This window comes from Pavona decussata, unplaced genomic scaffold (assembly GCF_977016875.1).
Source record: "Pavona decussata unplaced genomic scaffold, jaPavDecu1.1 SCAFFOLD_95, whole genome shotgun sequence".
Taxonomy (NCBI): domain Eukaryota; kingdom Metazoa; phylum Cnidaria; class Anthozoa; order Scleractinia; family Agariciidae; genus Pavona; species Pavona decussata.
In genome coordinates this window covers 2,303,825-2,324,093 of record NW_028145512.1, presented here as the reverse complement: position 1 = coordinate 2,324,093, position 20,269 = coordinate 2,303,825, and the positions used below count along the sequence as shown (strand labels likewise).

The following is a 20,269-nucleotide window of genomic DNA, read 5'->3' as shown; positions in this document are numbered from 1 at the left end:
CATTTATCTCCATCACTTTAACTTGTGAATGCACCCATGCACAATAAACGAGTTATAGCAATGATTTGGATAGTGGGGTTTTCACTTGGTTGGTGGGTTGTTAACTTTCAGGCATGCACAGTGAATGAGTGATCGTAATGTAGTGGAATTTCACTCTGGCGCTGGTCGAAATTAGTTTTCGAAAAGGAAACATACCTCTTGGAAACAATGAATCAAAAGAGGAACTTCTAAGGGATGCATGACAGTTTCAACAGCGAAAAACAAGCATTAATGGTGAAATTATACATTTTTGTTCAATTTCTGGTTTTATTCAGTTTTGAAAGAACTACAGTGTTTTAAATTCAATTAGTGCAAAAAACATGGGAAAATATTTTTCACGGCGCATCAGAATATTCTTATTCAATCTGTAGAGAATAATCTGACAATCATTTAGTGCAAGAATGGAGATTTTTTGTTAAATCTGAGCAAAGTTATAATTTTTTTTTCAGTTCTTCTGAAAGTCGTGTCGTAAACTCAATTAGCGAAAAAAAAAAAAAACAGAAAAATGTTTTCATGACGCATCAGAATAATCTCATTCACTCTGTAGAGAATAATTTGACAATCATTTTAGTACAAGAATGCAGATTTTTCGATAAATCTGAGCAAAGTTATAAGTTTTTTAGTTTTTCCACAACGTGGAGTGTCTTAAAGTCAATTGGCGAGGTGTCGGCACGAACTTTGAATAAAAAACACGTGAAAATTTTTTAATCGGCACATCAGAATAACCTTATTCAATGTGTTGCAGGGAACAAATTTGCAATCATTTTAATACAAGAATGGTTATTTCTTGTTACATGATCGGGCAAAGATATAATTTCTTTTAGCTTTCAAGGTAGTGTAGTGTCTTAATTTCAATTACTGATGTGTCATCTGCATTCACGAGTTGGCTCACAGGAGCCTTTGATTTTTTTTATTTCTGTACCCTTCTCAAGACAAAAAGATGTGCTAAGATCATGTATGCATACATTCAGAAAAGCAGGCAATGACGAAAATGGCAAATTTGACGATATTCCGCCAAATTTGGCAACATGGCAAATTTGACAATATTTCGCCAAAGACCAAAAATAATTATGCAAGCAAATGAGCTCCATACAAGGGTTCGAACAAAGTGGCGAATTCGATGAATGCGGCAAATTTGGCAGGCTTCCATGTGTTAAGCTTACTTAGTACATTCATTTGGCAATTTGACCAAATTTGCCAAATTCGTCACATTCGCCAAAATTGTCAAATCCGCCAACATGGCTGGCCTCCATGTGTTTAGCTTATTTGCATGCATTTGGCAATTTGATGAAATTTTGCCAAATTCGTCACATTTGCCCAAATGGTCGAATTTGCTAACATGGCAGGCTTCCATGTGTTTAGCTTACTTGCATTTATTTGGGAATAATTTGGGAATCTTGCCAAATTCGTCACCATTATGACTGTGGCAAGATTTCGTCAACATTGCCAAATTCGCCATTGGCTACACTTCTGGACATTTATGGATTCTGAAATGTAAAATAAAAACTCTGATTTTATGATATTATAACACATAAAAGAAAACTGTTTTTTATCTCTTCACTCTCTTGCGATTTATACTTAGAGAGAAGGAAGTCTATAGTGTTGTAGCTGGAAAAGAAAACACAAGTCTAGGAATTTTTTTTCTTAATCATTATTGTATCTAAAAAAATTCTTGTGCTCCTATCCCTTAAAAGTACAAATTGGTGAATCCACAAATGACCAGTCTGACTAATGAAAACTTGTTCTGGCTAGTAAAATCAAACCTGACATTAGTCTCTGGGCTAGTAAGGTGAAAAGTTAGTCTGAACCCCATTCCTCACCTAACAAGTCTTTTCATCAGATCCACATATTGTTTATGGAATTCGTGATCTTCCAGTGGTAATTCATGCACAGGAGGGCAAGCATTGTGCCAGAAACTTCTGATTAAACAGTCTATCTTCTCTTTCTCTGTGATGACCCACTCACTGTAAGCATTCTTGTCCATAAAAGCCTGAACACTGTAAAAAGGGTGATGATTGCGTTCAAGCACTACCCGCTGACTCAGCAATGTTTCCACCAGCAGCTGTTAAGAAATTAAGATACAGGCAATAAAGGAGAAACCAAGAAGAGATACACCATGACTGATTGTAACCTTACATTGTATCTGCAGTGGAACGAGACACACCTTTGCCTCACTTGCTACCAGTCCATTTTGGATCTCACTGTTGCCCATCCAACCCATGAAATTATACATGTATGAAGTGAATGATGAAAGAAATAGAAAGGCCAGGCTGCAACACCAGGGACTATGCCCCCCACTCTTTTCAGACAGTAATTTCCCTGCTGATTTATATGGAAAGTGTAGCAGACAAGATTAGCAGCTTAATGTTGCTAGCCAATGATGCAATCATCTGAACTGAGACGAGCACAACTTTACCTCTCTATAACCAGCTACCATTTACACCTTACTGAGTCACGGGTGCAGTGCGTTTATAACATATACATACTGACTACAGTACATGCAAGAGGTGAAGAAAAATATTTGACTCCAGCCCTCATACAGACTGATGATGCATGGGGCCGTACAGGTCACGTACTGGTAGTAACTTAAATGGATATCACTATTTGGATTTGGATTTCAGGAGTTGCACTCCAACCATCAAAGCAAAGACAATCTAAAGCTTACTGCAAAAACTGGCTGATAGGCCTGAAATTTCACTCAAAATCAGGTGTGTCGTTTAGTTGCGAGCATGTCTTAGAAAAAGTCCCATGCATGTCTAGAATCAGCCTTTTTATAACCAGTACAAAGTTCACTAATAGCTAAACAACAATAAATACTACATGACACTACATTATGCACCTATCAATCTTAACCCTTTCCTGCCCAAGAGTGCCATATGGCACAATACGCAATAATGAACTCAATATTTGGTCAATTTGTGTGAAATATGCACAACCCAAAGATCTTGGAAATATCTACATGTAAAATCATGCCCCCCTCCTATATCAGACGATTTACCACCCCTCAAACTTTTGGATTTTTTTTCCTTTGTACATTACTTAAGGGTTCAGTTGATATCTGACAATAAGCAATGCACTGGAAGCTGAGTCTGTACATTAAGCTATAGCTTAGGGGGATACCCAATATGTACAACAAATAGGAAAATTTTCAACGTTTTTCTTCTTTCATTTTGGACTTTTCTCACTCTAATATGTGACCTCCTCCATCTCTGTTGGTGTGATTTATAGCACACCCCAGAAAATACATTTTAAATGGTATATCACATGTGGCCTCCCAGTTCTTAGTTAGCGATTTAGAAAAATTTGGCATTTCCCTCAGACAGGACTTAGGGTTAAGCTGCTATAGGGGAGGGGGGTGCAGGGGATTTGACAACAATTATATCCCTATAATGAGGACTTTTGGCCATCCACAAATGCCCTGCAGTCGGGCATTTGAACAGAAAATCACAGAATGGTTCAACTGAGTTGAATTGAGAATGTGCTGATTTGATTTGCATCCTCATTTGCAACAAATACATGTAGGTGTATGAACAACTAGACGCTGCTTTTAAAACAGTGGAGATTCTTTGTTTGGTGACCTTCAGCTGTTTCATAAAAATCACAACAAGATCTGTCAACGAAGACAATAAATTATAGAACTGATAATGAAAACAACTCCATTAGATTATGAACCACCAAACTTGCAGAAACTGGTGACTAGTTATTGTTGTTGTTTTTTTTAAATAAATTCATAACTGATTGTCATTGCAGATAGTAATACCCTTTGAGGATCCTTTGCCTGAGGAATTCTTTGTGGTATGACAGTCCCACAAAAATACTTGTGCTCTTTTTTTGTGAGTGCAAATACTTTCATCACTAACTGCTGCAGATCATCTGATGAAGTTGGAAGAGAAACTTCAGGAGAAACACAGCCATCACAGGAAGCTGACTTGGCATAACTGTCACTTACATTAGAAGGAACTGAGCTGAAAGTTCAAGAGAGACAGCAATGTTAGACTGTTAAAATGTCAGTGTCTTCTCTATCAATGAGAACTGAAATGTTTGGTGGCTGCAATACTGTCAAACCTTCCCATGCAAGCTGTAATTTTCTTGCTAAGTGAAAATTTTCCCAAAGTGGACAGACCTTGACCAAGTAGTGAAACTTTCCCAGTCACATTGCATTTATTTTAGCGACTTTCTCCGTTAAGAACCATACCCATCAATGCTAGTGGATTGACTGTTTCTGTTGTTTTCAACCCCTTGTAAGCAACCAATAATATTCACATGTACTGTAACCTCATATCCCCAAAGGCAATTGATTTCATTGAATGGATTTTTTTCAAAGACCGTTACCCTCTGGAAATTCCAGTTTAGCTTCATGCTTTTCCTGAACCAGACTGGGGGAAGGGGAAGGGGGGGGGGGGGGGGGTGAAATGGATATTTTTGGGAACTACCCATTTCATGTAACACTTGATTCGTGCTAATTTTGTCTTTGCTATAATATATGAGCGCTTTTCATAGCGCGCAGATATTAAAGGGATTGATTCAGTACTGAATCAACATTATTCTGCAATGTACTTTCACTATGCTGTGGCTGTCAAGTAATGTTTTGCGAAGACAAAATTACATGTATTTTAATGCTGTGCAGTCATGCACATCGTCAGCAATTAAATGACCAAAGACTCAGACTGAGGCGGAAAGCTGTGTCTCCCTATGACCGTACAGTCAAGGCACAAAGAACTCTTTCTGGTCAACACCTTCATGCAATGAATGGAGCCATTACGAAAGAGAAGAGAAGAGAAGCAAAGCATTATGAGGATTGGGTGGAACTATTTTAGTAGCCTGGAAATTGAACAGTTTACTGAATTTTCAAATGTTTTAATTTGACATTGCATCATTCTGTAACAATATTATTCTTATCATTATTTGGGCATACAAGGTAGTGTACTAGGAGGGGGCAGTGTAGAAGACCTGTGCCTACCCCTGTTAGGAATCAATTGCAACACACATTAACCCAGTCTTCCACAGTCTTTGTAACGTGGTGCAAAGTAATCAGACATTGCAGCTTGTTGTGGTTTATGAATCTGTGTGAGCTTGAGTGCCTCATGACCCAAGATATGGATTCTTCACAACAGGCTGATTTAGCAACAGAACGGGAACGTCATTTGTGGACGCGAGAGCTCGTGGAATAGTCTGGACGCGAGTCTATTTCGACTATATATGGGCATTCTTGATGCAAGCGCTGTTGTCAACTGACGCTCCTGTTCTGTTGCTAAATCAGCCTAATATCTAACACATACCTTGGGTTGGGAACTTTTGAAAATGAGAACTTTCTCTGTGAGACGGATGGTGAGAGCGCTGGTGAATATGGGACGTTGGGAGATGCCGGCTGTGACACACTGAGCACTGGGTACTTGGCACACAGTAATGCATTCTTGTATAATTCAAACAAGGGATGCTGAAAGAAATCGGGAAACAATTTCAACTTTCAATGGACAGATTTCCAAAATCGAGGCTATACACTGTAAATATCATGTAGTCTGTGATTGTGACAAATTGATATTTATTAAAAAAAAAAAATTGGGATGGAAGAGAAAAATCCAGACAATGGAAGTTCAAACTGTACCAACAGTTGGTCCAATAACCTCCATTTATAATTCCATGCAACTAGCGTGCATTGAAGGGATTTGGGCAAGAATGGCATAAATGCATGATCTGTATTACCCTGAAATAAATCAGCTCTAATGTTATTGATGCATTTCAATATACTACTGACTGATCACAAATAATGACTAGAAATAGTGAAATGGACAATCACATTGCTGAACACCACTTACAAACAAGACAGATTGAATCAATTGAAACTTACTACTACTGACAGTGAATCACTCTGGAAAACCTGTTTAATAGCACAGAATGAACACCACTGATGCTGATACCTAACTTCACCAGCTAACAAAATTAACTGACAATATTGACAAGACAGACAAACAATCAAGACAAACCTGCTAATTTTACTAACTAAATTAACAGACATTTAAAAAAAAAAATATGCATCACTTTTTACAGTCTTTGCAGGCAAAAACATCGCAGTTTAACTGACAGACTGCTATTTGCAATCAAATGGTGACTTTTTTGCCCAGTCAGGCCAATAATCAGATGTTAATACCATCTACTGATGCTATCCAATTCATTTGACTCTGACAATGACTTTTGGTCAGGTTGCTAAAACATCAGCAATGTTTTATCCAGAAGGTTGCTCAGGGTGCCAATTTTTGAAAGAAAAAAATGAACAATTCACTTAATATTCAATGTTTTTCAAATTTTTGGGAAACACAATTTTTGTGTGGAAAATTGTCAATACTTTATAGCTAAAGTCCACATGTACACAATGTCACTAAATATAACAGTATCATAATCTCAGGACTTCATTCACTCAGACAATCAAACTTAATACTGGCTTAAAACACATTTCTGCATTCAAATTAATTACCTAATACCAAAAACTGAAAATACTCAAGTCAAGCAGTAGTTTATTTACAGCTGTTGTCTGTTGTTGCAAAAACAGAAGGAATCAACAAAAGCATTGACTCCTCTTTTTGTTTGATTTTCTCTAGTTTGACTTTTCTAGTTAAAGGAAGAGACAAGCTGATTCTTATAATTTAAAGATTGAGGTCAAAACATGAACATGGAATTTATGCTTTTTAAAATAAAAATAATATGAATTTCAGTTAGCACATGTAAGTTATTAAATGATCTAGTTATTCAAAGTGTGTAACCTCAGACACGTGTTACTTAAATTATCCCCTGTCCCCTGTCATGTTCAGTTATTATAAAATATTACTATAATTTGTTATTACTTTTGTTATTATTAAATCTTCTTACATGATATCCATTCTGTGTACCAAAATAGAGCTTACCCATAGAAATTTGGATTTCAAGGCCAGATCAGATTATTACACCACTCTTGTAACATGAAACCCTTCAAGTCCTCTTGAAGGATCACAAAGTGCAAAGATTAAGGATAATAGATTGAACATTTACAAAAAGGCCTAAATATCTGTACAAAATTAATTTTTATTTCATGAATGCTTAATTGATGACTTGCACATACCCTGTGTGTGAAAACTCCACCAGTTTCTTGTAAGGTGGCACTTTCAGTTGATGCTGTTCCTACAAGAAATGAGCAGCAAATAAAATGAATATTTAATGAAAAGGTATTTCCCAATAAACCACATTAGCAAGAAGCAAGTTTCTCTCCAGCTTAATGAAGTGTCACCTTCAATCAAGGACAACAGGGTTGGAGCAAATTTACATTTACAGTGTTTTCTAATGCACATCTTCATTCCCCATCCTCCCATCCCCTAATAATGTGGAGAATGACTGTGTAACAGAAATACCCTGTGGACGTCAACATCCCACTGGGGGAGGGTGTGGGAAAGTAACATGTGTTGTAAATGAACAACATGGTTTGTTGGTTAGGTCACACTAAATTAGCAGGTTATAGCATACTTTGTTACATTTGTCCCAGAGATACCTTAAACGTTCAAAATTTAAGGTGGCTATGAACCCCTCCCTACAATATCTTTTTAAAAGTTGCATCTTGTCATGTTGATCACAATTCTATAGTACAAAATGGGGATCACCAAGCTAGTTTTTTAAATTATATTTGCCTAAAGCTAAAATTAAGGCTAGTAGAAACAGGTTATACCGGTATATCATCATAACTTGTTAACCAGTGTTTAGGCATTTGTTTGATACTGTTACATAGTATTCAAAGAGTGGTAGTAATGATCAATCAAATCATAACTAGAGGGAAGTGTTGCAAACCACTGTGAGCCACCTTAAAGTGCCTTCTTTAAAGGTGTAATAAGAGAGCCTAAGGTAACTACAAGAAAAAGGGGCCTGAAAAAAGATATTAAAAAAAAATTTATTATCAATAACTATACAATGCTGAATTAAGGCTGTAATAATTCAGTTAACCATCTCATAAAATGATGCATGGTAATATTTAACTTGAAAAAAAATAAAAATAAAACATACTTGTTGAATCTGTCAGGCTCTCATCATTAGAAACCTACAAAACAAGATTATGAACTCCAACTTAAAACACTGCCTTGCAGAGTAAATACATGCACCTTACTAGCACACAAAAAATGCCTGGTAACTAGAAATATACAATTACTTAGCATAGTTTAATCACAACCAAAATTTTACAATGCAACAAATATAGGTATCCTTAAATGAATGTAGCATTTTGCAAGTTTGACAGAGATTTTATAGCCAAGACAGCTTTCCTAATGTATGGATGTAATGTAATGTTACTGAAGCATTTTATTAAAAATAGCAATCACTGATACAATCATTATGTAACTATACATTCAAGTCTTATTTCCATATTTGTTAGTTCTGAGCATAATCCCTTCAATTTGTAGCCATCTGTAAAATTAATATTTCTTGTTTCATATTGGTTGTTTAACAAGTTACATACTACATGTAGATCTTCTAAGTGGAAGAATTTCAGTTTCTTTACATAATACCTACAGGTCGGTGGTTAGATGTTTGTCAGGACTGGTGCAAAAAGGATGAAGGAAATTATTCCATTAAATAATACATTAACAATGTACCTGTTTGCCTAATTATGGAATAAATAAGCAGGTAGAAAATGCACTGTTCAGTCAAGAAGAAAATGAGCTTTAATATAAAGTAAAATGAAAAAAAAATAGGCCATTTCTGAATTGCTATGAACCTCATTACGAAAGCGAGGCTAAATGCAAAGCTTTTCATATGAAAATTAGTTTTGTTTGCATATGAATGAAAACTTACTATTATAAATAAAAACTTTGCACTTAGCCTCCCTGTCATAATGAGGTTTAAAGCAACTCAGAAATGGCCTATTGCTTACCACTTTGATTTGTGATGAAGGCCTGTCAGGGTTTTTGCCGTTGGTTGTGGCCTTGAGGCAGTAATGATTTGGCCTGAAATAAGTTAGAAATCATTCAAGTGTAATGTGGTAACATCAAGCTGGCTCAACCTTACAACATCCCGTTGAAATGTCTCCTGTTCTCCCAATACTCTGGTATAATACATGTATAAAACCCCAACTTTGATTTCTGGGTCGGGTAAATGCAACTTTATAAATGAACTACATTGTCACTCCGTATATTTTCTTACATATGTTTGGGTTGGCCAATATTAAGTGGTTTCTCTCCATCTCAAAATCAAAGGGCTCTATGAGCCAACTTCTGAATGCTGGGTGGTTGTGCAGCAGGAAATATATCTATTTGTTTGCTTTTGTGGCAATTTATCATTCAGTACAGCTCATTGCAAATTCTAGAAACAGCTCTTTTTCGTTCATCCATTGTTAACACTTATGCAGCAGATGTTTTAAAATGATGGCGCTTTCTGCATGAATTGTCATCAGAGCAAACTACAAGCACAATTATTGCCCATTAATTACTTTTAAAACTTTTGTGTGTAAGGATCTCACTTTCCCTAGCACTGAGTTATTTTGGTCCTGGGGGATGATTGCGTGACAACAATTGATTATGAAAATCCAGGTGTACGTGACTCAGTGCTTTACATGAAGATGATGATGATGATGATGATTATTATAAACACAAGGAAAGACATACCCAGTTGTCTACAATGTTTATATTGAAAGTAATGATGGTTTTTCACATCGCCAGCCAATTTCATACAGTTTTGTGAATCAATCACTTTGAAAACTTGTCAGAGCAAGCAAAGTTTAGATGCGCTACATGTAAATTAATTTAATTAGATTACAACCGCACTGATTTATCACAAGTGGAAGACACTGCAAATATCCATACAGCTGTTATATTTGATTTTCCTTTGGCTCAATCATAACTTATCTGAATGTAAAAACATAGTATTTACAATTTCTCAATGATCCCAGTCTAAACCATTGGTTACAGTAGTTATTTCAACAAATTCGGGCTCAGATACTATACCTGTTTTTTTTTTTTTTTTTTTAGTTATAGCTAGGGTCTTCGATCAAAACAGGATACTAGTGTAGGATTTTAAAGCGTTCAGAAAAGTTTTAAATTCAAACTGATATCCTGTTGTAGAAATACATGTACAGGGCAATTCTTTCAATATCCTGTTCTAGGTATTAATAATTACTTTTTAACTTGTGAATGTGTGCATGCGCAATGAACGAGTTATAGCGATGGTGGGGTTTTCACTTGGTTGGTGGGTTGTTAAATTTCAGGCATGCGCAGTGAATGAGTGATTGTAATGTAGCAGAATTGCCCATGGAAAGTTCAAAACACGCCTGGATGCTTTCTGGCACAGCTACATCCCTCCAATTTTCTTCCCCGCCCAAGAGTGCCATATGGCACAAGACGCAATTATGAGCTCAGTATTTAGTCAATTTGTGTGAAATTTGCACAACCAAATGATCTTTGAAAGATCTATAAATTGAAGGCATAAAATCATGCCCCCCTCCTATATGAGACTTGATTTACCACCCCTCAAACTTTTGGATTTTTTTTCCTTTGTATGTTAAGGGTTCAGTTGATATCTGACAATAAGCAATGCACTGGAAGCTGAGTCTGTACATTAAGCTATAGCTTAGGGGGATACCCAATATGTACAACAAATAGGAAAATTTTCAACGTTTTTCTTCTTTCATTTTGAACTTTTCTCACTCTAATATGTGACCTCCTCCATCTCTGTTGGTGTGATTTATAGCACACCCCAGAAAATACATTTTAAATGGTATATCACATGTGGCCTCCCAGTTCATAGTTAGCGATTTAGAAAAATTTGGCATTTCCCTCAGACAGGACTTAGGGTTAAGCTGCTATAGGGGAGGGGGGTGCAGGGGATTTGACAACAATTATATCCCTATAATGAGGACTTTTGGCCATCCACAAATGCCCTGCAGTCGGGCATTTGAACAGAAAATCACAGAATGGTTCAACTGAGTTGAATTGAGAATGTGCTGATTTGATTTGCATCCTCATTTGCAACAAATACATGTAGGTGTATGAACAACTAGACGCTAATATGTGACCTCCTCCATCTCTGTTAGTGTGATTTATTTATTTTTTATTTATTATACATGTGATGGTATATCACATGTGGTCTTCCAGTTCATAGTTAGCGATTTAGAAAAAATTGCCATTTCCCTCGGACAGGAAAGGGTTAAAATCGTTTTCCTAGTGCCAAAAGTTTCCAATTCATGAATTTTTCAGAAGCGATGTTTTATGAAAATTATTTGACATCGGATTTCCATACAAACACTGTTATTTCAAGAAGTGTTTGCCTACTCGTCAAAATGGCATCGAAAACCGTGATAAGGCCTATGGTGTCCACAAATCCTTGTAGCTTAGTTTGATGTGAGTACCGCTTTACGGTTACCACTACATGTATTCACTTATGCATTCACGAGTTGGCTCACAGGAGCTTTTGATTTATTAATTTGCCGCGTGCAGCACATGGGATACCTGAAATAGCTCACTATTAATATTTTTAAACGAACAGATTTTGTTATGCAAATTCTCTATAAATAAGTATAAGTACATTTTTGGAAATACGGTTGCTCATATTTTGGAGGCTTCTAAAAGTACATTTACACTTGTTACACCCCATACTAGAAAATGCCCATACTTGAACAAGGAGTTTCACGATCAGGAATTCCTGATTTCTAATTACCAAGTATGGGGCCTTAAAACAAGATTCTGTGAGATCTTGCCGGATAATTTGGAAACATTAGATACTCTGTATAGATAGGATAGATAGGATTTTTACTTTGAGCTGGAGGTTCCTGATTTTTTTAAATTACCTACTCTAACTTCCGACTACTGCAGATTTGTTTCTGGGTAGCCCCAGCTGAGTTGAACTCCTCACGTCCCACATGTAAAATGATAGCCAGCTTTTCAACTTGCTGCCAGGTGGAATTCTTCATTTCTCTAGTCCTATTTGAAGTACATGTATTTGTTTCTGTTGCATTTGTTTTATTATTATCCCTAAAAAAAACCCACACAACGAGCAAATAATTAAGTTATTACTACCAAATAATTATTGCAAAAAATTATACTTACTCCAGACGATGAAAGTAGCTGTGAATTTGATGAACGCATTTTCCATGCCTGAAAGATTTAAAGAGGGACAGTCCTGTTTAAATACTTGTGTTTAACAACACATCTTGGTTCACACTGTCCAGCATAACAACTGAATGGGGATATAATTATTCATTATAGATTATGTTGAACATTACAATTTGTTGTTCTGATGCTGTGCTATGTTGCATTTGAATGACCACCTTGCTGGCCATTACGATGTTGTATCACTATATTGTGTGTAAGGCTTCAATGTTGCTTTTGCCTGTCTTTCATATAATTATAATTATTACTGTGTTTCAAAGGCAGTTTATTAAGCCCCACCTAGATCTAACTTTGTCGTACAACATTCGTTAGTTTCACAACGTTGAAACGTTTAGCACCTCATGTTTGATGACGTGTGTCCAACATTTTTTGCTAACTGAATGTTTTGCTTTCGATCAATCATTTCACAAATGTTGAAGTTTTTAGTCGGCTTTTCAACATTGTTGAACTAACAAATGTTGAACAGCAATGTTAGATCGTTTAGCCATGGCTTTAGTCTTAAATCAGTTGCCAAGCCTGTGAACAGGCTCTGTTGTAGGAGCAGGATAAAGGGAAAATAAGAGATGGGGAAGGAGGAAATTCAAGGTCACAGAACCTGACGACGTTCTATCAATGCTATCATCATCTGTTAGCATTTTCGAGAGGGAACTGTACAAACTCCCCGCCCTTAACCATGGTCCCCCCTCCTGGGGATGGCTGTTGACATGTGCATAACAGGCTTAAGCCTGAACACAAAAAGGTTGTATGCTATGTACATGAATGCAGCCCACTAGAGATGGGGCCTTGACAATCTGTGAGCCAGCCAGCCATGCGAAGCAGACGTGCGAGGCACTCAGATTAGCCTAAAAAACACTCCGGTTAGCCTAAAAAGCACTCCAGTTAGCCTAAATAGCACTCAGGGCTGAGTTGTTCGAAGCATGGTTAGCGCTAACCATTGGTTAAGAGGTATTAAAACCTATAGGTTGTCATGGCATTTAACCCGGGTTAGCGCTAACGATGCTTCGAGCAACTGGGCCTAGGTTAGCTTAAATAGCTCCCTGGTTAGCTTAATGGTTAGCATTTATGTTGGGGGTTGTTCATGCCTCGCACGTTTGCCTCGCATGCCTCACATGTTTTGTTCATGCTTCACATGCCTCGCTGGCTCCCATTTTGTCCACACTCCTAGAGATGGGGACTTTAGGGCTGAACATATTACAAATCTTGAAAAAAGAAGAAACTAGTTTGATATGTCAGTTACTACTAACAGCATCATCTAGAGTGACATTATCACAGGCTGACGTGTAGTACTGCTTCCTCTCAGAGACTCTCTTGCCGCTGTGTGTAAACGGCGGTCACCAGAACCCAGTTGTTTGAAGCCCGATTAAACTAATCCTGGATTAATATGAGCTTTGATTAGAGTTTAATTACTAATCTTGAAATGAAGATTCTTCCAAAAGATTTTTGTTCTTCAGTATTGACTACACCATGTTTCAGTCAGTTACATGTACCATTGGGTTGCAACACGATCCAACGGTACTGACACAGTGTTACTATTGACACAGTCCGTGGTTTGCTAACCATTCACATAAATCAATGTTATCATTTTGCCCTACATATCTTCACAAATTGCTATTAAAGGTAATAGTACCCGATTTAACAGCTCAGAAAATAATTATAGCTTCATCTCTGTACAATGTACGAAATTAGCGGTCCTCCGGTCATCCAAGACGACTAAAATGTTTACCAAGTAACCAATTTTTCAGTAAATTGTAGGGCCTGGTTGTCTAAGAACAAAACTACGGACAACTAAGGCTTACGTTCGATCAAACATCAACAGTTGAGTACCTACTTTTCGATTATATCCGACAGAACAAATATTTGCCTGGTCAGAAGATTTTTAGACCTTTACCTACTTTAAAACGTAGCTTAAAGCTATAATTGTCTTCTTTCTCAGTTTCCTTCTCGAATGAAAGCAAGTTCTTACACTCAATACAGGATATTCGAAGTTCTATTAAAGGCACACGAGCGGCGACTATAAATAGCTCATTTTAGAGACACCCATGAAAATGGCAACAAATCGATTCTCCTTGCTTTTCAGGTTGTAATTCCTTGCGAGTTAGAGCTCCCTTTGATGTTAAGATTGATCTTTTTCTTGGACCTCTGGAACTCTGCAAGTATGGTGATAGCTTCAATACCAACCGACATAAAACCAATCACGACACGTGCCAGCGAGTTTGCAAATTGAACATCATGGCAAATCATCCAACCAAGGCAAGACTAAAAACTTAAGAGAAACTTAAGATTAAGAATTTTTGATTAGCTATACAGAATGTCTTTTCGGTTCAAACAAAAACGTTTCAAAATATCGTTCTTAGATTAGCGAATTTATGGGGATGTGCTCGATTTTTTTCGGTTCTCCATTTCTGTTTGAAATCTTGGCCAAAAAATCAGGAAATTTCACCCAAAAGATTGGCGATTTTTCAGTTGAACCATAGCCAATATTTGGGGAAATTTGTTTGCATTCTTTGCACACTCCTGTAGTTCAATTCTGACACATTCCACCAGGCACCAATCGCTCATAATTAGTGCTAGCTTTTGTCAACATCTCATATAAACTCCACTTGTGCAGCCATCTTCCAAACCCTCCCCCCTCCTCCATGAGCACCAATCAGAACCCCTTCGAAAATCTCTGTTTAACAGCTAAGGATGACCTAGCAGGTATCAGGGCATGAGTCTTGGCTCAGGTTGCCCAGCATTATGGATTGAGACAACTTGGAAATAATTAATTTTTAATTTCAAACACTGCTGTATGATGATTTAGAGGTCAAGGAATGTTAAATACAGTAGAACCCCATTAACACGGTCACCGATGGGTCCAAAAAAATTGGCCATATTAACGGGGTGGCCGTATTACCAGGGCAGGGTCAAATTTCATGACTTCAGGGTGGTAAATCCGGTAATGACAAAGTATGTTGCATTCACACTTCCTGAAAAACCAGTTCTCTTTAATAAACAATGGGAATGTAGATGTACAAAATTGTACAAAATTCTTGAGCTTCTTTGCCTATTAAAAGCAGATGTTAGCATCAAGATTTACTGTCTTTCCTTTGTCTGCTTTGTTATGTTTGTAATGAAAACAGGGAGGATTGTTGCTTACTTTGTAAAGTAAATCAGTTGTTTGATAAGAGTAAATGACAGAGTTCAATGAAATTGATGTGTCGCAGGCGTTTTGGTTTTCTAAATTTAGTGTGAGTGGCCGTATTAATGGGGTGAAATTTTCAAGGATTGTACTGTTTGGGATTTCAAAATGAGGCTGTTGGCCTTATTAATGGGTGACCGTATTAATGAGGGTTTTTATATAAGAAATTGTATTGCCCTTTTACCGGGCAAAAAAAATTGGCCGTAATAATGAGGTGACCATATTACCGAGGTGGCTGTAAGGCGGGGTTCCACAATAGGGCAAAAATTAGGCCATGATTCACTCACCGTTGGGTTCACTGTAAAAAGATTGTCTTAGTGGCACAATTCCCATAAACTCAAGCACTTGGGAGGGGCCCAAGGTCTTAGAAGCAACTACTGGAGCCTTAACCGATGTGAATGTCAGGAGCAAAGTACTTTGAAAATTATTTACACTGTAGGCACAGCAATTTGGAGGGTTCGGCTAGGAAGAAATCCTCCAGGACATGGATGATGTCCATTGCGTCGTCAGATAATAGATTAAAAATAAATGGCACACTGCAGAACCCAACAGGGAGGTGTAGATCAACATGGGACTTACATTGCTGGTAAATGCCCAAAAAGTTCCAATCATCTGGGTGGATGGGAATTTGATGGAATGCAGATTTCAAATGGATCAGTCTTGGCCATGAAGCCACCAGGACCTAAGTTTTTGTAATATGTGTAGAGCATCATCCACCCGAACATAATGTACATAATTATAGGGAATAAAGTTCCTTGGGTATATGGTTGTTGACATAATTTGTCCCCCTCCAGGTAAGAGAGGTGGCAGATGGTACAGCATTCTGACAAATGTTTCTTAGGAACCACACCCACGGGGTGACATTCAAAATAAGGAAGGGGTGAGGAAAGGTACTGTAGGGGCCCATGACCCTACCTGACTGGACTTACTTGGATATATTACAGGAGATTACCTCCGAATGTTGAGAAGATCAAATTATGCGAAATGTAGACGTCTGGAGCCCATCATACCCTATGCGAGCGCTTAAGTATAGAGTGTTTTCACATGACATCACGGAGGCCATGTTGGTGTCCCAAAACAAAGAAATGGCGGCCATGTTGGTGTCCCAAACTAAACCTCTGGGAATTGAACTCTAGTTTTATGCAAATACTTTCTTTTGTTTCAGTAAACCAATTTGGCCGGTAGTCACGTGAATGAAAACGCTCTATTAAGTAAAGAATCAACAAAGTTATGGTCCGCCATTTTGAATTTGAAAACATTAGCCTAGACTTTTCAAGTTGGATGTAAAACTTGCAAATGCACCAATCATGACAGTTTCCCCTGTTTGGGACAGTTTCCCCTGTTTCCCCTGTTTCCTTTTCCAGTGTTTCTGCGTAACACTGGAAAAGGAGCCTATGCGAGGAGGCTTATAAAATGTAATGTAGGTAGCTTTTCAGCGAAGGTACCTGCAAGAACCTGTGAGCCATGTGTAACTTCGCACTTTGTGCAATATACTGACAACATGATTGCTGACGCTGTCGAAACGTGTCAAAACAAGATGCCTGCTACACTGGCATTACGCGTGATGCTGGGGCTGATTCATTTATTCCAACTGTATGCTTTGCCGATTGATAAAACTATCCTTGCTAATGGAATAGTTTGAGTCACAACGATCGCGTTACGTTGTTTACCTTGTGTTACGCGACTCAGACTTTCACCGGAAATGTGTGGAATTCCATTACGATAACGTAAGCTTCTCAATGACCTCTTTTCAGTCTCGCGTCGTGGTCTAAGACTGTCAAAGAAAGCACGATTCCTTCGCCATGAACTCACCAATTTCCACCGTTTTAAATGTCGAGTGCTTCTTAGAAGTTACTCTTTCGATTTGCCGCTTCAAAATGGTGAAATTTCCGTTTGAAAACGGCACACTTGAGTCCAGAACATGTTATAAACAATATGGCGCGACAATTTAATGCACTTTTAATTAAGAAATCAAATGATGCGTTGACGTCACACAGGTAAGGGTGAGTGGGTCCCCTCCCTCGCGATATAAGCGACAAGAATGGATTTTGATTGGCCTGCTGTTGTTGAAGACAATCAGAACAATACATCCCGAGTAGTAGAGGGGAGAGTTTAATGAATAAATTAATGTACCGATTCGTAGCTACGAGGAAGAAAAAAAAAAAAAAAGAAATCGACCCGTTTTAAGACACGGTACGCCCCTCGGGGCATCCCGCGTAATTAAAGAGTGCTGTGTCTTTTTCTTTATAAAATCGTAACTTGCCTACTGCTTTCAAGAACTAGTTAGCTAGTACACATATTAAACCTAAACTGTGAATTAAAGTTAAAAATGAATTAATTCTTAGCCTCTTCTGTCTGAGGAGGCGCGCCTAAAAAATGACTGCGTGGGAATTCGAAGCAATTCACCAACACTCTCGCCGGAAGTAACTTACTATGAAGGAAAACAATTTTTGCTTCTCTCCAAAGGTTGCAGTTTGTCTGCACTGACCAAGCCAATTTTAAGTTAAATAAGCTATCTATAGTCAATCCTACCGTAGAAAAACACAAACAGCGTGAATACAAGGTCAGCCATGCAACGAAAAACCATTTACAAATTGAACCGCGTCACTACAACAGCTTCAGACGTCGGAAACAACTCACGTATGAAAGAAGCTGAATAAGTAATTACCTCAACAAATGTAAACCAGCATCAATATAGGAAAAATTTCGTTTTCCATTCCCCTCAGGCTCCAATGAGTCGTCATGCGCTGAGGAATTTACGGGTGAAATGCTGGTCAGCCATCTTTGCTTCTCGGCCTCGAGGAGCGAAGACAACAGCTCTCCGAGCTGGTCTTGAGGCACCAGATGTTTGTCAGATTTCCAAGCACAAGCGTCCACCATTCAGGTCGTCATAGTCCGTAGGATTTAACCAGTTTTTTTTAAAAACTCGTGAGAGTTAAAGGCTCTTGTGTCCTCTTGCGAGGTGTATAACTGTTTACTTTCGCTTTTCGCGGAAATGCCCGGGAAGGATTGGTATCTAACCACTTCACTTACAGAGTGCGGTGAGTGGGGCATACTTTGTCTTTTCATGACAAATGCAGCTGATTCAGGTGGCGCATGTACACAACTTAGAACGGCTAGAATTATGCTAGTTAACATTTTTATGAGCCGGTTTGACCCCGTTTGAGGCGTCAAAAAGTGGTCGCTGCCGTAGGGGTGGTAAAGCCGAATAAACTGTCCCTAGTCTAGGGGTGTCGATTGGCAGGGTTCGATCCCCTAAATAGACAACAACTAAACAAATAAGCGACCACTGAAGTTATCACAGGGAAGGGGGCAGGGCACTGGCAAGAAATGAGGGAGTGAGTAAGGGAGGGAGGGGTCGTCAGGGGGATGTAAAGCTGTTTTGGGTGCTTGAGAACTGCAAGCAAGATCGCTGAAGTATATTCTGTTTTTAAGTCAACATGGGAGACATACCCTTGAATCCGAACATTTTGGTGTTAGATTTACAATGATTGAAGATGAAAAAGGCATAAACTCTAGTAACCCTGGCAAAATTAACCAGTTAGCCTAAATCGCTCCCCGGTTAGCTTAGGTTTAGCTTAGGTAGCTCACAGTTTGTATTTGGGGTTAGGATATCTAGCCAAAACATTACAATTCTAGTAGCTAGCCGTCGGTAGTCTGGTGGTAAGGTTCCTGCATGGGAATCTGACAACCCGGGTTCGTCCCCTTACTCCCCCCCCCCCCCCCTCCCGTAAGAAAGAACGCACACGTTGGCAATGCGCTGCATCGAAAAGGTTGAAAGTCAGGTGGTATATTGAATTTTTGAAACCTTAGAACAGTGTTTCAGTTTGCAAGTTACTCATACATTATGTGGCTTTGTATAGTTAAATGGTGCCATGTGAAAGTAAAGATGACAGCCACTAACAATAAAACGCTCTGTGGTGAGACGTGTTATTTTAGACAGACGATTTCTTACTGACTATTTATTGTGTGGTTGGTGTAGGTGATGTAGTCGGATTAATCTTTCCATAATGACAAACAAGGAAGACGCGGGCGCAGGTTGGTATCCTCTGTGTTGCGTTGTATTCCGCGGGGGCTAAAGATAAGAAGCCATCGCAGTTCTGTACGCAACTTCAGTGGAAAGAAAGCCTGAAAAAAATTCGGGTTTGAATGGGATTGGAACTCATGACCACTGCGATGCCAGTGCATTGTTCTGCCAACTGAGCTATCAAGCCAACTGGGAGCTGGTGATCTTGTGAATTCGTATTATACCCTAACAGAAGTGACGTCGTATTCTGTATTAATCGGAAAGCTTTGGATCATGGCAAGCCAAGGACATGACTCACCATTTGTCAACCCAGCAAAGAAAGAAACCCGTTATAAATATGCGTACGGATAAATAACTTACATCCTTCATTTCTTGCCGATTGCACCAAATATGCTCTCCCAGAGCTCCCCAGGCGCCAGTGACACGGACCGTCGTTGCACTATCATTTCAGGGCTAGCGGTTTTCTTTTTAACTCCTTTTTCTGAGCTTCTTTTCTTATGCGGTATATTGCATTGGTCAACGGGCAAAAATTTGGTTTACAAGCCGATGTCGATCCTCATTCGCTCCTAAAAAGCACTTTGATCTTAATTTTCTTCATTGTTCCCGCAAGTCTCGACACAATCCAGGAAATCTATCCTTATTGGACTACTGTAGACTTGACCCGGCAGGCGTGATACGCGTTCAGAGTTTTATCTCTCTCCCAAGATTATGACTATTTTAAAACGCAAATGATTCGCGTGGGAAATGACAGCCCTTCTGATTGTCTTCTCTCCAAGATCAGTTGCGAATTTATTCAAACCAGCAGGAGAGAGGCTTGATGTTCGCCTTTCTCAGTAATATATAGTACAAAGAATCTGTGCACTCAATTGACACGAACGCACCACAATAAAACTTAAAATTACACTTTGCACA

General features: G+C 38.4%; 1 protein-coding gene across 4 annotated transcripts in view; it reads right to left on the bottom strand.

Moving 5' to 3' along the window:
* The window catches only part of LOC146473100 (uncharacterized), a 44,328-nt gene extending 24,371 nt beyond the window's left edge, over positions 1-19,957 (bottom strand). The window contains exons 1-8 of one of the 4 annotated variants that reach the window (XR_014866472.1): positions 17,999-18,622; positions 12,090-12,137; positions 8,924-8,996; positions 8,062-8,095; positions 7,133-7,191; positions 5,319-5,476; positions 3,800-4,004; positions 1,860-2,101 (exon numbers count right to left, since the gene is read on the bottom strand). Coding sequence is in view for 3 of the 4 variants with exons in the window: in XM_085118816.1 (XP_084974942.1) it covers positions 1,860-2,101; positions 3,800-4,004; positions 5,319-5,476; positions 7,133-7,191; positions 8,062-8,095; positions 8,924-8,996; positions 12,090-12,137; positions 17,999-18,210 (1,031 nt within the window). In the remaining variant the exon portion in view is untranslated. Of the gene's footprint in view, positions 1-1,859; positions 2,102-3,799; positions 4,005-5,318; positions 5,477-7,132; positions 7,192-8,061; positions 8,096-8,923; positions 8,997-12,089; positions 12,138-17,998; positions 18,623-19,655 lie in introns of those variants that run through there. The other 3 variants (XM_085118817.1, XM_085118818.1, XM_085118816.1) reach the window with 3 other exon arrangements.
* Between the last annotated feature and the right edge of the window lie 312 nt (positions 19,958-20,269).